At 41.1% G+C, this 16612-nt stretch overlaps 2 protein-coding genes across 2 annotated transcripts; both read right to left on the minus strand.

The window, feature by feature from the left end:
* Window positions 1-71: 71 nt before the first annotated feature.
* On the minus strand, window positions 72-842 carry LOC119555300 (trypsin). The gene has a single exon (XM_037866617.1). It carries the CDS (start codon window positions 840-842, stop codon window positions 72-74), a length of 771 nt encoding a protein of 256 aa, XP_037722545.1.
* Window positions 843-1262: 420 nt separating this feature from the next.
* On the minus strand, window positions 1263-2204 carry LOC119555301 (trypsin-7-like). Its single transcript, XM_037866618.1, has one exon. The coding sequence runs from the start codon at window positions 2178-2180 to the stop codon at window positions 1263-1265; it is 918 nt and encodes a 305-aa protein (XP_037722546.1). The 5' UTR covers window positions 2181-2204.
* Window positions 2205-16612: the final 14408 nt, after the last annotated feature.

Consider the following 16612-nt stretch of genomic DNA (forward strand, 5'->3'; position numbering starts at 1 on the left):
GAGGTATATATAAAGAGAAATATGGTCAATTTAAGGCAACATATGGCTATTTTTATTAACTTATTATCATCTTATTGAACAAAATTCATTTTGGTATCAGTTTCCAGGATATGGAATATCCAGGTCACATAGTTGGCCAATCTGGTGTAGACTCCCGGAAAATGTGGATCGGCACATCCATGAGCGAAGGATACTATCCCATAGCTACAGCCTCGGTGAACCAAAGGAGCTCCTGAATCTCCGAAGCAATGATCCCGTCCAGCGTCGGCCGCACAAACCATGTCATCCGTAATGGGTCGATCCAAATACGAATAAAGTCGACGACAACGCCTCTGATCTATAACCTTCACCAATGTGCCGCGTAGCTTGGGTTCCGCATCACTGTCGTTGACATCTGGACTGCCCCAACCGGCAACAAAAAGTGTTTGGGGAAGGATATTAAGTCCTGGCAGCGGTAGCTTTACCAACTGAACACTTCCTCCAATACTGAAGGACTTGCTTGTCTTCAGCAATGCGATGTCGTGCTCCAGAGTTCGCAGATTAAAATCAGGATGAAGGATAATCCTCACAACATCCCTTCTCTGACCACCCTCATTAGCGGATGCAGATCCTGCGCGAACTGAGTAGCTATCCGGATAATAGACACAATGCCCAGCTGTGACCAACCACTGGGATGCTATCAATGCCGAGCTGCAACTATAATTTCCATGCACACTAATGGAAGCCAGCCAGGGTATCAGATCAATGGGCAGTTCCACTCCACCTACGATTCGTTCCTGATTAGATTTAGCCCATGTTTTATGGCCACAAATTAGCAATAAAGTCAACACCGAATATTTCATCGTCCGTATAAAAGCAAATCGACCGTGAAGAACGAATATCGGGCGATAACTGAATGTTAAGTTCTTGACCTTTGGGAGCGAACTCTGGTCTAGCAAAAAGTTTAGAATCAAAAATGCTAATGACCTCTAGCCTTGGCATGGGACCTAGTGAATTTTGATTAGCCCATTAATTATATAAGACATTCCTCTTTTAGAGGCCGGAACGGGAATCTACTCAAATCTTTTCATAACGAACTTTTTTAATTTATTCATTCTTATAAATCAGAAAAGAACATTGAAAAATGGCAATAAACAAATCTGTCTAAAATTTGAATCAGGGGATGGGGTTTTAGAAGAGTATCCATCTTAATAGTATTTTTATAACTGACAACCCTAAAATACATTTCTTTCCAATTGTAGGTTTGTTGTGTATTTCGGAAATTAATTATTGCGCGCCACCTCCTTCATCCATCTAACAAATTGCAAGATATTGACATAAACTCCCGGATAATTTGGATTGTTACAACCGATTCCAAACGACGTGACTCCATAGAGGACGCCCTTGTGGACCAGCGGACCTCCAGAATCTCCCGAGCAGGTGTCTCGGTTCTTTCGCTTGGCACATATCATTTGCTCGTAGATCTTGATCCCTGCCTTCCGATAGTCCTGCTGGCACTTGCTTCGCCTCACCATGCAGACTATAACTCCCCGCAGATACCGCTGGACATTCTGGGCGTTTGCCGAGGTCAGTCCCCATCCGCTGGCCAGACAACATCTGGGGAATCGCCTGGTTTTCGGGGACGGCAGCCTCGCTTTTTGGACACACCGGCCGAATTTCAGTGGGCTCTTCAGCTTCATCATGCACAGGTCGTTCTTCATGGTGTATTCACTGTAGCCCGGATGGATCACTGTCTTCTGGACGTGACGGAGCTGGCCACCTCTCCTCTGCTGCGTCGATCCCGCTCGAACAGTATATCTTCCAGCTCTACCAACCTTACAATGCTGGGCAGTGAGAATCCATGTGCGGGAGAGTATTACGCACCCACAAAGGAAATTATTATTATAATGGAGAGCACATTGATAAGGTGCTCTAGAGCATTTTATCTTCTTGCCATTCACTATACGAGTTGGCAGATAATCCTGTGCTTCAAGGGCATTTATCGCGGGGTTAGTAGATATATTTCCAGGCAAAAAGGTCTGGGGTTTGAGACTTGGCCCTTGATATAGCAGATAGTGGGTGCCATTGTCTACATAGTAACCACTCCAGGAAGAACTTTGCGGTTGTCCACTTGCTACCACGATACATAGACAAGAAAATATTACTATTCCCGAAAAACTTCCAATCTTTTTAAAATCCATATTTATAACCGAACAGGGCCACGATCGCCTCTCGACTAAAACATCTTACAGCAGTAAGTCACCTTTCGACCTCTTGGTTCCCGGTTCTTGTATCGGTACGTATTTTTGTTGTTCTTGGGCATTTATCTTTTGCCGCGTTAAAATAGGCCAAGTTAATTAGCAGTATAAACAAAAAACAGCCCGCAGCGCTTTTCAGATTTTACATGCTGTCAAATTGTAGTCATAAGCCACACGCTCATGCCAAACATTCCTAAGTTTCAGCCGTATCTTAAATCAAACGCTTGAATATAATGAGTATATTTATAATATTGCAAACTAAGCTGTGTTAAATCAAAATATAGCGATGAAAATTAGTTAAGGTGTCAATCTTAGCATTAAGCATTAAAGCACTCACATTATATAAAAGCAAAACTGAATGTGCGAAAACAAATCCTTCGAATAACTTATGTTTTTGTATAGACAATAAATCGCTTAACCATTTTATAAAATTAATATATGTATGATCTAAAATAGAGATGGGTATAATAGATGATATAATAGAAATATTTTCTTCTGCTTTCAAAAGTTCTTCTTCAAAAAATGCGATAGATCAAGAAAGTGAAATGACTTTGTCTTTGGCAAATGTTTTGCATAAATTTTGCAATAACCATAACTTAACCGGTGCTTTGTCTTTGTTTATTGCCGCTGGTGACAATGGCTTATTACCCCTTTTCACTCCTGGTGTTTTTTGTGGCAGGTTTCGGCTGCCCATTTTTGGTAGGGCGCCGCTTCCGCATGACTCGCGGGCTCTCAGAGACTCAGGCGGAGACAAAACAATAAAACTATTAATTTAATGTAAATTTTGCGCAGCTTAATTATGTGCGAAATCACAGGGGACACAATGGTGGATGTGGACACGGCCGGGCAGGAATAATTAGGCAGGCGCACTCGCACAAAAGTGAAAGGAGCACTTGGACTTGGGGACCTGGTCCCCAGTTCCCCAGGTCCAGGTTTAGGCCATAATGGTGCCGCCGATAATTATGTAAGCAGGCAGCAGAAATTCATTAGCCCGGCGCCTATGCAAATTTCTTTTTGCCCCGCTCCTTAAATTGCATTTACGCGGGAGCTGCCAGCTGCCAGATAGTCGATAACGGTGGCATTTCACTCGTTTCTTGCTGAGATTACTCGCTTATCGCCGAGTGGAATGCCACATTTTTTTTTTGTGCGGCAAGAGGGAAGGTGGATGAGAAGGAGGAGCTGCCTCCAAGGCCCGCGGCTAAGTGGGCCAGCAATAATATCCGCCAGTTTCGTGTGGCGAAAAGCGTGAAGAATCGCAATTTGTATGGTTTAATTAAAAAATCTGTCAAATGCCAGTTTGTGTGCTCATTAATGTGTTTCTGAGGCAGGCCCCCAAACAGCGAAATCATGCTTGACATAGCATGAACCCGGGTTCCAATAGACCATGCCGTTCCACATCGCGATATTATGCTCGATATGTGCGGCTCACGTTGATGTCTGGCGGCAGATGGGGGAACTGCCAACTGCCGACTGCCTGCACCTTTGACAAAACGCCAAACGAAAGACTGAGGCAACGAACCTGGTTATTACGAGCCTGTCGCGGCAACGGCTCTTGCATAATAGGAACTTTGGGCCAAATTGATTTTTAATTATGGCTTGCCAAGAAATATGTTGAAATACCGAATGACGGGATGACTGTTCTGGGAAGTTGGCTCCTTTGAAAGCCACAAGTTTAATAGGCGGAACTCAACAAGCTCTAATGAATTTTTGATTATTTAAGAATTTAAGTTTAAAGTCTTTGTTGTTTTTGAGATTTTTAGCATGGTATTCAAATGAAAATATTTGTTTTGGCGAGTTAAAAATAACTTATGTTGATGAAGATATGTATTTCTATATATATTTTTGATGTTTTACTTAAGTGCTTTGTGTTATATTTATCGAAGCTGTATTTAAAAGACACTCTGTGAATGCATGAACTCATCTAGCTGTTAATTCGAAGTAAAAGAAATAAAGATATCTCGTTATGATCCCCTGGATTACCCGCAATTCGGTGGCAGCAATTAAGCCATTACAGTGGCCTCTGCAGCAACTTTCATTTTCTGGCATAATTGAAACATAATTTTTGTAGTGTAAAATCGCACCGGCCGGCACTCGAACACGCCAAGAAAATTTCACCCATTTCGCACGTTTCATGTCGATCCGAGCCGTTAGTTAATCATTTGATGGCATTGCGCAGCCTTTTTGTCAAGTCAGCACGCGAGACGCACCCGACCAGTCGCCATATATCGGCAATTATCACTGGAGCCATCAGCTGCCGATAGCGATAGCAGGCTCGGAGTACTCCATCTCCGTACTCCCCACTCCAAAAATCCAGACTCCAAGCCCCATGCCATTCGAATCGGGCCAGACGCACCTCCAACACCTCCTCCTGCGACCCTGCCTTTCTGTCCGCCCGGGATCCGCCCATCACTTAAAAGAATTGTGACATTTAGACACAACAAATCATAGCAGAAAGCATCATTAGATTGCACAGCAACAAAAAGGTAGAGGTATTGCTTATATAGTAATCTTTTCCGATTGCTCTATAAATTAGTTTACATAGTTAAGAATATGTATCTAAAAATAAACAATATATAATAGGGATACGTATAGTTAAATAAAAAAATTAATGGTTTTTTAATAGTGAAATATGATATGGTAAAGATTTAACATTAAATATAAAATATTATAATATTCTATAAAATAATTTGAGTACATGAAAAGTTAGGATAAGTATTTAATAATAAACTTCAAGATACTGTTTGGAAGTAATATCTCAAAAATAAAATAAAAAGAAATCGTTTTTAAATAGTTAGTCAATTTAAGAATTTTCATAAATCAGCTTAAAATAATTTGTTAATTTTTCTTATACCAATAACTTAAAACAATTCATTTCTTAGAGTTTCCTGGTTTAATATGATCTTAGTGTGTGAAAAAACGATTATAAAAAATGTGGGCATTGATGCTGGCACAGATTCATTACCAACAAGGTTACCATTAACGAGGTACTTAAGTCTCTGGGAACTGAAGATCAGGATTCAGATTGATCTATATTTTTTTCGGTGTGGCTCTGGCTGTCTCGTTTTGTATGTCAATGGGTGTATAGAAATCGAAAGTTTCACACTTGTCAATTAAGTGTACCGAGTGGTGGCTCTTGTTGTTGCCGTTTCCACTTCATCATGCGAGTCGGGCGGTACTGGGCATAGCACTGCTTTGCATTGGCACCGCCGCGGAGCTGCAGTTGAAAAGCGGCTGTCAATGAAAATGAAATTTTATTGAGATTTTTGTCCGACACCCCGCCCCCCGCCAGCCACGTTCCGAGATTAATTAGAAAAGTGCCTGCATTTGTATCGCTCGGATCGGCCGTGTGTGTTTGGGTAGCTTAATTGCTTTGACGACTTGTGCGTGTGTGTGGTTATATAAGTCGTAAAATACTTAAGCCATAATAATCTCCAATTGGAAACGACTATCACTTTTACTATCGACCGCTCCGACTCATAAAGCTAACAAGCGAAAATCGCTGACTCTTCTAAGCGATTCTGGTGTGGGGGTTCAGTGAAAGTAAACGCTCCACGGGAGCGGGTGACAATGTTGCAACCGGTGGACTGGAGTTTTCCTTATGCACAATGCACTTACGCAATCAATCTCATCCGTCAGCGGCATGATCGGCAACTCCTCCGATCGATCTGCTCCCGCTGCTCATTAAACGCACATAATTGTTATATCGATGTTGCGGGCACCTACTCGCGACCGGTTGCATTCAATGGCCAAATTTGGTTAAATAATGCACAAGCCCACTGGCCACTTTTACCTGGCCGAAAAAAGAGCGAAACGAAAGCGAAAGTTCTTTTGTCTTGCGTTTAACCAAAAACAAAATGAGACAAACAAAAACGCAGCTTCGATTCGATTCTTATCGCCCCGCTTTTTACGCTGCACTCCGTTGCCAGATCGGCAGATTTATGCACTTTTCATTTCACTTACCGGCCAACAACGAGCTCAACTACATGAAACGATGCCGAGGAGCCGGCAACTTTCTTCGGCACTCCATCGAAATTATTATGCGCATATGGGGGCGCCAACATTGGGACATCGGGACACTGGGACTCCCGATTCATCGTTCCACCAGCCTCCTCACCCGATTCTTTAAATTGCCACTTGCACTTGACCGAGCACATGCCGCAGGGCCTGGCGAATCTGGAAGGGGGTGAGGGTCCAGGAAGACCACATATGATACGGATGCACAGTGATTATGGTTAACTCGGATTTGGGAAAAAGAAATATTTTCCATTCTAGAATCTTAACACTTTCAATGAGCTTCTGCGATCTACCAATCTCGAAAAACATCTTCAAGAGTTTTTTAGTCTTGATTTCAAGAACGTTTCTTCTCCAAAAAGTGAGAAAGTGTGAGAATTACTTAACTAAAAAAGAAAATACAATTATAGATACAAGTCTTTGCAAAAGGGACAAGAATGTAACATACCTTTGATATAACTTTTTGAGAAGCATATACATATATAAAATTTAAATGAGTTATCCCCTTACTGTAAAGCATATCATAATTCCAGCATAAAGTTTTAAGGAAAATAAAAGTACTACACATAGTGGCACTACTATTTCAGAGTATCTCTTAAGATTTACAGAAAAATAACTTAATTTAAATATTTACAACCAGTTATTAAGACTACCTTGTATAGTCTCTCGAGGAGGTATATCTGAGGGTTCCATTTAATGGCGACCACTGTGCCTTGGCTGGGCCACCCAGAATGTGCGACAAACTGGGCCCCAATTAAGTTTGCAGCGTTTTAATCGAGTCGATGCGTTTTCGGGCATTAAGTTTTGAGTTTTTCAGTTCACAGGTTGGGTTAATTTGTGAAAGTTTTGTGTAAACAAAGCCCCAAAGCCCCCCGAGGGTCTGGATCTGCAGTTGGTCAGTGCGCAGTCCTCAGTTCGGCCATAAATTCAATCAGGCGTGGCCAGTGGACGATCGAGATCGGTAGAGAGGTGTACGAGCGATGGGCAGACGATGTCAATATATTTCTTTCCCCCGGTCTCGGTTGACATTGGCTTAAAATATTTGGAGTAAAACTGATTTAATTGACGTTGACGTTGCGTAATCTCCAGGCATTGGCCGTGGCCCTGCCAATTGGCCGCATCCTGTCATTCCAGGGCGATAACAGCGGCACTCAACTGGACAATAATGTGGCATAATTGGCCAGCCCAGGTCGGATTTAAGCTGGGCTCGAAACTGGCCTCTCAACTGGGCTCTTAACTGGGCTTAAACTGGGTTAGTGGCGCCGGCGCCAAATCGAAAACTCGAAGCGGGACCCGGGCAAAAACCAAAACAAAGCACGGCCCATGGAAAAAGTGCAGAAAACGAAGCCAAATCGACCGACCAGTTCGTGTCATGTGATTTTTATCGTTAATAGGAAACAACTGCAGCAGCAGCCAAATCCAAAGAGACAAGTACAAAGCCAAAGCGCCGCCGATTGTTGCTGTTTCGCTAGTTTATATCGAACTGCGGCTGGCAGGGCAACAAATGTTGCATTGACATGAAAAGGGTTTTTATTCAATTGCTGGCAACATGCTACGCCGCAAATAAAAAAATAAAATAAAATAAAAATAAAAATGTAGGCGCCTGTGAGTCAGTCTGCACAGAAAAAAGATATTAACAGATTAAACTACGTGTGCTACCCAAAATTAATCTAATATCATTAAGGGCATATATTTTAAATATATATCCCAACTAAAAATTATTTATCCAAGAAATAATTCCCTAGAAGCAAAAATGCGGATTTCGATTAAAAATATACAAAATGTACATATTTAACCATAGCGATTTTAGTTACAGCCCTTTTTATTTATTTTCATAAATATTTAAATGCAGAGATAACTTGTACATTTTGATTGTATTAATTTTTAACACATTGAAAAAATTGTATTTCTCGAAACCCTCTCATCACTAAATTAACATGGCATCCATTCCAAATCGTTTGAATAAAAAAATCACCATTTTTCCCTGTGTTCCCAGAGAAAAGTGTGCAATGCTAATCTGGCTGTTGTTATTGTTGTCTCGCAACTTTCATAATAAAATCAACAACGCAATCAAATTACAAGCCTTGGAATACATATAAAAAGTAAGCAAAACAAATTATGCAAAATGTTTTAGGCACGAAGCCCCGCCATTCCCAGTTGCATTTGCCATCCGTTTAAGGCTCGGGAATCCCCTCGGAAACCCCTTTGGAATCCCCTCCTCCAGATCGGCGATCAGTGATCACTTACAAGTCAGTCAGTGAGGCAGCCACCGAAGGCAGAGCCAGGTCAGTACTCTCACATTCACATTCATCTGACTGACGGACAAGGTCTTCGCCATTTCCATTTCCATTTCCATATGGAGCTCTACTCTCTCTTTCCAAACAAATTGAAAGTTCTCTAGAGGGAATCCTTAACTTGAAATAGGTTTTTACAATGCCATTAAACCACAAGTTATTCAATTGGTAAAATGAGAAACATAAAAATATGGAATAATGAAGACCAACATAAATATACTTCACACTTTTAGTTGATCTTGTGTATAGTCCACATTTCTAAATTTAACTATTACTAATAACAGACTAAAAGTGGCCTCTTAGAAAGCCTTTTTCATATATCTCAGTAAATAACATCAATGAATTTTCATTTCTCGGCTTAGTTTCTAATTTATGTAAGTACACACAAAGTAATACCTTTTTAAGTTTCTTTATAATAATATATAAACAGCGATATTATTTGTAGACCTGAAATAAGGGTTGTTTTTGTTGTTCACCATGGGCATTATACTTAATGATCCTCTTTTCGCAAACTTTGAGTTATTGAGACGTCTTCTCGGAGCGACTTAACCGCCTTTCCTCGTCTTTATGGCCAACCTATTATCAACTTTCGGCACCTTGGCGTTTCCCTATCCCGACTGATTATGACAGGTGATGAATGGACACCTGAGTCGGTGACAGTCGGTCACTCAGTCAGTCGGCGGACTTTCGTTTTCGGTTTTTCTCCTGCTCCAAAGTTGATGTTGACAAAATGCATCGGATTCTGCGATGTTCACGTGAGAGAGAGCGACAAGCCAGGGAAATTAATTATAATTGGCCGCGGTAAATATGCAGAGATGCGAAATGCAAACTGCAAACTTCAAAATGCAAATTGCAAATGCGAGATACAAACTCGTTGGCAATCAGCAAAATCAATCATCGGGTGAGCAATTGACGAGCGGCAGCCAGCAGCAAAATCAGCAGAAAATGGGCAATAGAGTTATCAATTTTAGTGCCAAACATGTCGCATTTCGGCGGTGAAGAGTGAAAATCGGTGGCAGGTGTGTGTGGCAGTTTGTGGGGCAACCTTGGTTTAGTTTCTGTTTCACTTTTATTATATCCCCCCTTGAAATGCTGCCCCCTCGAAAAACATTTCTGCCGGTTTTGTGTTAAATGCCGCGCTTAGTGCGTAAAATTTCATTTTATATTTTATAGCACAAGGCATTAAGACGCCGAGCGCAAAATGAAGTTGTAGTTGAAAGCGTGTAAAATAATAACCGTTGGCACCAGCAACAGCAAAAACATCAACTTGAACAACCCAAGGTGAAGTGTCGCCTGGCCTTGCCCCCTGCCCACCTGCCACTCCCCCTTTTCCCACCTCAACTGGTGTCATTTTTATGGCCGCAACTTGTTGCACTTTCGTTGTTTATTCATCAGACATTTAATCAGGTGCGGCCCACTGGACATCACTTTATTTCATTAAATTTTGTTTAAAGTGTGACCAAATGGCTGAGGTGTTTTGAAGAGGTGTTCGAAAAATGTTAAAGAAAATATTTATATTTTTGTAACCAAAATTTCATTAAGGAAATCAATTACTGATTCGTTTTCTGGGTATAATTTTCGAAATATCAATCGCCTTTTACATTATTTAAAATGGTAGAATTTGTACAAAATGAATATTTGGTTGCGTGTGTTTCTAAATGCTAATGTGCTCAATAATATACGACATATTTAAAATACCGAATAATAATCATGTAGTTTATATTACATGGGCTAACAAATTAAGTCATGCTTGATTTTAAGCATTATTTATTTCTAAAAAAGGATCGAAAAGGAAGAACACTTTTGATTAGCTAATACCTTAAGACGTTGTTTTACCCATAATTTGAGTCATTTATTTATAAATTACACTTGACTTGTTGAACTGCAGCCACCTTGGTCACACTGCAGTGGCGATTGCAATTAACACCGTGCATATGCATTCACATTTCGATGTCGGCGCTGATGATGTTGCAACCGCAACACTTACCATTTACCACTTAACTCGTACCTCGTACCTCGTACCTCTTACTTCTTACCTGTGGTAGGACCCAGACCCAGACCCAAGACCCAGACTTCCAAGCCAAGTGCAGCAGCCACTCGAGTTGGTCTTGAAGTGCATCAGATGCAAGGGGGCAAAGGCAAGGGGGCTATATCGTCGCATTCAAATCTTCCGCATGTCAAGGTCAATTAGCATTTGGCCGGGCCTTACAGCTCCGATCTTCGGGCCAGTGCTGTGCGTGATAAAAATGTCAAAAGGTTTTCATTGGCATTTTGATGTGGTTATTGCCGTTTAGCTGCTTAGGCACTCGGCTTAGCCATCGATAAGTGTTGCCATCAGCTCGAGTCCACTTCAAAAATGTATATCCACCTATAACCTATGGTGAACACACTCCGAGTGGAAAAAAAAACAGTCAGTAGAAGGCGGGGGCGTTGGGGGCCGTGTCATTGAACCGCTCGATAGGATAGAAAGTGACCGCTGCTCGGCCGCTATCCTTGGTGATCTATCTTAGTGGCCAAAATAACATACCTACAACAGCAGAAAAGTTTTCACTCCTTTCGCTTTCATTGCAATTACCAAATACGATTCTTATTTTCAATTTCAATATGACGACGACGACAGGCACGACAACGACAGCACAGTGGTTTGGAATGGGTTTATTTGAAGGTCAGATGGTTAGGAGAGGAGGAATATTTTGATCATTTTTTAAAGAGATCAAGTTGTATACACTACCAACTTTAAGTTTTGGGCATTACTTGGGTAAACAACTTATAACGGTTTATAACAATGAATTAGAAAGTGACAATAATTCTTATCAAAATGATATTTGTATATAGATTATATTCTAAGTACTAGTTAATATTATGCTATTATTATATTATATTGTTATAGAGATCATTTAAAGGGATGCTTACATAACTAAAATTAAACTAAGGTTAACTAAGACTAAAAATTAGGATTAAAGTACTTTCAGATTGTTGTAAACAGAACTGAGATCTTTAATATAAGATAGAATATTTGGAGAAGCGTAATATTTTATTATACAATTTGCATATTGAGTTAAAATTTGTAGCACCTGGTAAGACACTGTTTTTGATTTTGTCTTCAAAAACTTTTTCTTTAAATGAAATCAGTATCCAGGAAAATCCCGAGGCCCTTGCCCCACTGTGCCCGATCCACGAAGGGGAAAATAGCGCCCGCGACAACGCAGTTTCGCACCAAATTTGGAGCCAGGAGCTCCAGCCAGCCGATGCCAGGCTTTTGGCCATGGCAATAACAATAACGGCGGAGCAGCTCGATGATCGCTCCAGTGGCTGAAATCCAGCTCCAGCTCCAGCTCCAGAGCTCGTGGCCACGATCGCTGCTCCTGCTGATGATGTTGGCGATGTTGTGTTGCCGGGGCCTATTACCATTTGGCTTAGTCAAATCGTTTGTTATGTTTTTATCTTGATGTCCAGTCACCTTGATTTGTTGTAGAAAATGCAATTTTTGGCATGCTCGTTGGTCTGTCGCCCCGTCTATTGGCTACTGTTGCGAAAAGTCTGGGGATCCCAGATCGCGGATCCCATCCAATGCGTAGGGTGAATCGCTTTCCCAGACGCGCAGATCGCCAATGTCGTGGGTGACGGACTGCCAATGAAAGTGAAATTGCCGTCGACTGTTTAGAATTGAAGTTGAGTGAACACTTCACGTTCATGGTTCGGCATCGATCAATTTATGGGTCTGCCTCGGGATTGGGGTTCAATGTACGGTTGTCGTCATCACAGTTTTTTTCGCTGTTGGGATACTTTACATTAATTATTTTTTACCGATTTTGCAGTAAAAATTGTCCATTTTATATACATATTTAAAGTCATATTTTGTAATACCTAAATAAAAACTAATATTTCATTATATATTGGAAACAAATAAATATTAAAAAATGCATGTGCTAAAAAAATATTCATTTTTATTCGTCTCCAATGAGATCGAGAGCGCCTGGATTTATCCACGGGGACGATGTCAAAGGTCAGTGCATGTCTTTAGGGGGTGGGCTGGGTTGGCGAATCTAGAAAAATGCCACATGAAAACGGTGAGGCACAAAGACAATGGGCAGACGTCGATGTTGGCTGCTTGTTAGGCTGAGCCCAAACAACTTGAAACAAACAAACCAAAATGCCGCAGCTACAAAAACCAAAACAAATAACAGGCAGCAAACAAACAATAACAAAAAAGCGAGCAAGAAATCGATTGGTTAGTAAACAGAAGCCAATTTACCCTCACAGGCGAAAAGAAAGCCCAAAAGGGGGATCTGATATAGTTCCAGACGCGTAGATTGAAAGATTTATATCTTTGGGAAAACTCTTTACCAATGCTAAAAGTATGTTAGGATTTATTTGTATTTAGTTAGCAACACTTCGATAAATCTTACAAACATACTTACGTACATTGTATAAATAGAAATACAAATATTTCGATAAGATATATATCTTCACAAAATATATCTTAATTCTTAAATGTATTACTGGGTTATATGTAGTTCATATCCTTATATGATAAGGATCATCCGCTTCATTTATATCAAACCCCTTGGTAAAAGTAATATACCCATTTTGCAGAGGCATGCAAGCAAATGCAAATGCAGGGAGGACTGTCTGATCATTTGTTGTTGCCTTTTTGGTGGCTGCTCTGTTGTCATTATTTATTTATGCCCAAAACGTTTCATTTTCATTTTCATTTGGCTTTGGCCAAAGGGAGTCATCGTAGTTGCCGTTGTTGCTTTTGCTTTTGCCGTTGGTCTGAAACCTGAAAACTGGGTTACTGGCGCCTGTTTCGGGCTACAAGATCGTGTCATGCGATTTCTATCTTTGTGTGACTACGAAAGCGACAACTGCAACGTTGTCGAACTCTGAAGAAGAAAAACCCCGAAAATCGAAACAGAAACAGAAACAGAGTCGAATCCCACTGACAACGGAGAATGAGAGCTGAGAGCTGTGTGCTGGCCTCGTTGGGTAGTTCATTTTGGGACTGCAACTTAAACTGAATACTGCAACTGCAACTGCGACCGTTTCGAAAACAAAAGTAAAGTGTTTGCGCCTGCGGCGTGGGCAGGGAATTGCCATCGAAATGGGACATATAGCGAGCCGATCTCTGACTCACAAGCGCCAGTCCTCGAGAGGCGGTAGCTCGAGCCTTGGGAGTGGGTCATTCAAATCTATCACAGATGTTTTCGGGTGTGTGAATAGGGTATTCAGTGTTCCCAGGCAGAGGGAGAAAATGTATACATTGTATTCTTAATGGGTGTAGTAAGGTATTGATAAAAGCAAAAGTTTAGTATCTCTTGCATATAAATGAAAAGAAATTTCTGAGAAAATTACATTCATCAGTAATTTATTCAAAGTCTAGGTAATTCTCTCTGTGCATCTGGCAATGTGTGTGCCGGGGTCCTCAGCAGTCGCCCAACAAAGTAGTCACGAATTAGCGCAGTTCACATGGGAATGCAGTGGGGGGATTTAGGGGCATTGGGTAGGGCTAGACACTATACACATATGCAGCTAAGAATATGCAGCGGCAGTCTCAGCTGTTGACACACTCGCACACACTCGCAGGAATGCATTCTGTTGCAACAGCGGCTGGAGTTCGTTGCCTAAGTCTTTTGTTTGGCTGACGCATGAGCGAATGAACTCGAGTGGCTGAGTGTCCGGGCTGATTTATGCGCCTGACCGCTCAACAGTCGCACCACCTACGCACTCGCATTTCCATTCCCATTTCCATTTCCCTATTAGTATTTCCAACACCCCGAGCGCCCCGTTATCAACTGATAAGTAGCTTATGTAATGGCCCACGAAAATGGGTTAAAAGTCGCTCTGACAGTTTAATTTGACACTTTTTTGGACCTCAACCTCCGTCTCGGTTTTGGTTTTGATTTTCATTTTCGTCTCACTCTCACTCTTTCCTGCTGTCTCCGCTTTTGTTGGAGTGCACGGATGACAGAGTGCTTTTTGTTTTGGTATTTTCTTTCATATTTGCTTAACAAGATTGTGTGTATTGAATTGTCATTTCTTTTGACAATTTAATTTGGATTATGCGGAGGCTACTGAACACCAGCTCGCTGCTGCAGGGAGGGCAGGTCGAATAAAAGGCAGAGGTGACAAGATTGGGTCACCGACTTGACGGGGATTGCATAAAGGTAAAATAATAATAACACCTTTTTTATTGTTATCTTAATTTTTTAATAAGCATTTGCTGTAATTAAATTATAAAAATTTATTATTTACCTGATAGCTTGATCTATTTTTTTAGTTTTGCTTTGAGAAGTTACAATATGAAATAAGGTGTATTGCCATTTACATAACCTTAAAAACATTCAATATGGAGTTTGGCTCCTATTATCTGTTTTTAAATCAACAAATGTATATCAAATCTTTAAAGAATTCAAAGCAAAATATTTAAAGACAAAAGCTCTATATATACATATTTAGAGCATACCATTGTTTTTTAAAAACCCATACTTAATTGGTAAAATTTTATTGGACGTTAGTTAATATAACTATTGAAAAAGTATGGGTGCTTAAAATGTTAATCAAAAAAGAAAAGATACTTGCACCAATGGTCAGTTTTTGTGATTTTTAGGCGAGCGGCAGAGGGCCTATTCCAGCTGACTTTGGCTTGTGGCCCGGGCACGTTTTGGGCCGGCAGAAACAAAAGGCTCCGGCGAAACGCATTGAAGAAGTCACCAGCAGCGGGCAGCCGAGGCCCCAAAAGCCGAGAGCCAAAGATTATTAATGGCTGGCCTCCTCCTGCATTTCCGTCTTGACCCAGGTTATGCAAAATGTTGGCAAAAGGCCAAACGAAAGCAGCCGAAAAGTAGAAATGTTTGCCTAACAAATGATTGCTATTTGCAGCCAGCAGCAAGTGCGTTGCCGCATTTACTGAATTGGAAATGAAAAGGAAATCCATTAATTGAAAATCCCAAAAAATCCGAAAATGCGCATGTGCACAGAGCACTGTTAACTCACTGGGGCTCTGTTAAAACTGGCCAAAAAATGTTATAGAAAAATTGGTCAAAACAAAACTGTAGCAGGAAGCTCTGCTAAGGCATTGTCTTCGGTGATTTCTTAGATTTTATCGCCGCCTGTTGCATAAACTTATTGATTTGCCATGCTTGTTGCTGCCGCCTGAGCATATAAACAAATCAGCTGCTGCTTGCCCCAAACAACAATTGCATAAATCAATTTTACACAGAAAACTGGCTGTTTTTCGCCAGCCCACAGTGCGTATGAATGGCACATGTAAATTTGATTAAAAGCACGTTTTACCACAAACGAACACCGAAACCAGAGGTATAACCAGAAAATGATGTGCTAAAAATGCATTTTCTGGCTTTCTGGCTCTCGGCTAATTTCCACTGTTTCGGTTAAAAAAAGATGACGCCTCCACTTTTGATAAAAGAAAGTAAAAGTACCAACACTTGCACTTCACAGATCATTAGCGGTGGTTACTTTTCGTTTTTGTTTTTTTTTTTTTGTGCGTGGCTGTTGCGTTCATTGAACCAAGTGGCCATGCCAAAGTCATTAAAAATAGAAAACAAAACGAAACGATACGAGACCCATCAAAACTTGTTCTTTCACTTTCAATGTCACGCCACAGAGACCGCCGAAGACCTTCAACTTTTGGACCCGCTCACCCCTGTGGGGCACTGTTTCTTCCGCCTGGGAATTAATTGCGGCATAGAGCAAACATTTTGCGAGTCAATGTACGTAATTTGAAAATCGTGCCAAAATAGATGCCATAGAGAAGGCAGCAGGTGCAGGGGCTTGGGGGGAAAACTAAACACTGGTAACACCCCCGCGAAAATCCAGGCAGAGGCAGATATATGTCTGCTGCTCGTAGTATCCACTGTAGTCATTTGTCTGCATGTCGCTTTGTTGAATTGTCTATTTGTTTGCCAAAAAGTGCCATGAAGACAACTCGTTGTTGGCCGAAAGCAATTTCATTTGCTGCCGCCGCTGCTGCTGCAACAAATTACTATCATTGCTGTTAATAGTTCATTAAGTCACGGACGGGAGATGTGGATGTGGAAGCCATGTGGA

This window comes from Drosophila subpulchrella, chromosome 3L (genome assembly GCF_014743375.2).
Source record: "Drosophila subpulchrella strain 33 F10 #4 breed RU33 chromosome 3L, RU_Dsub_v1.1 Primary Assembly, whole genome shotgun sequence".
NCBI lineage: Eukaryota > Metazoa > Arthropoda > Insecta > Diptera > Drosophilidae > Drosophila > Drosophila subpulchrella.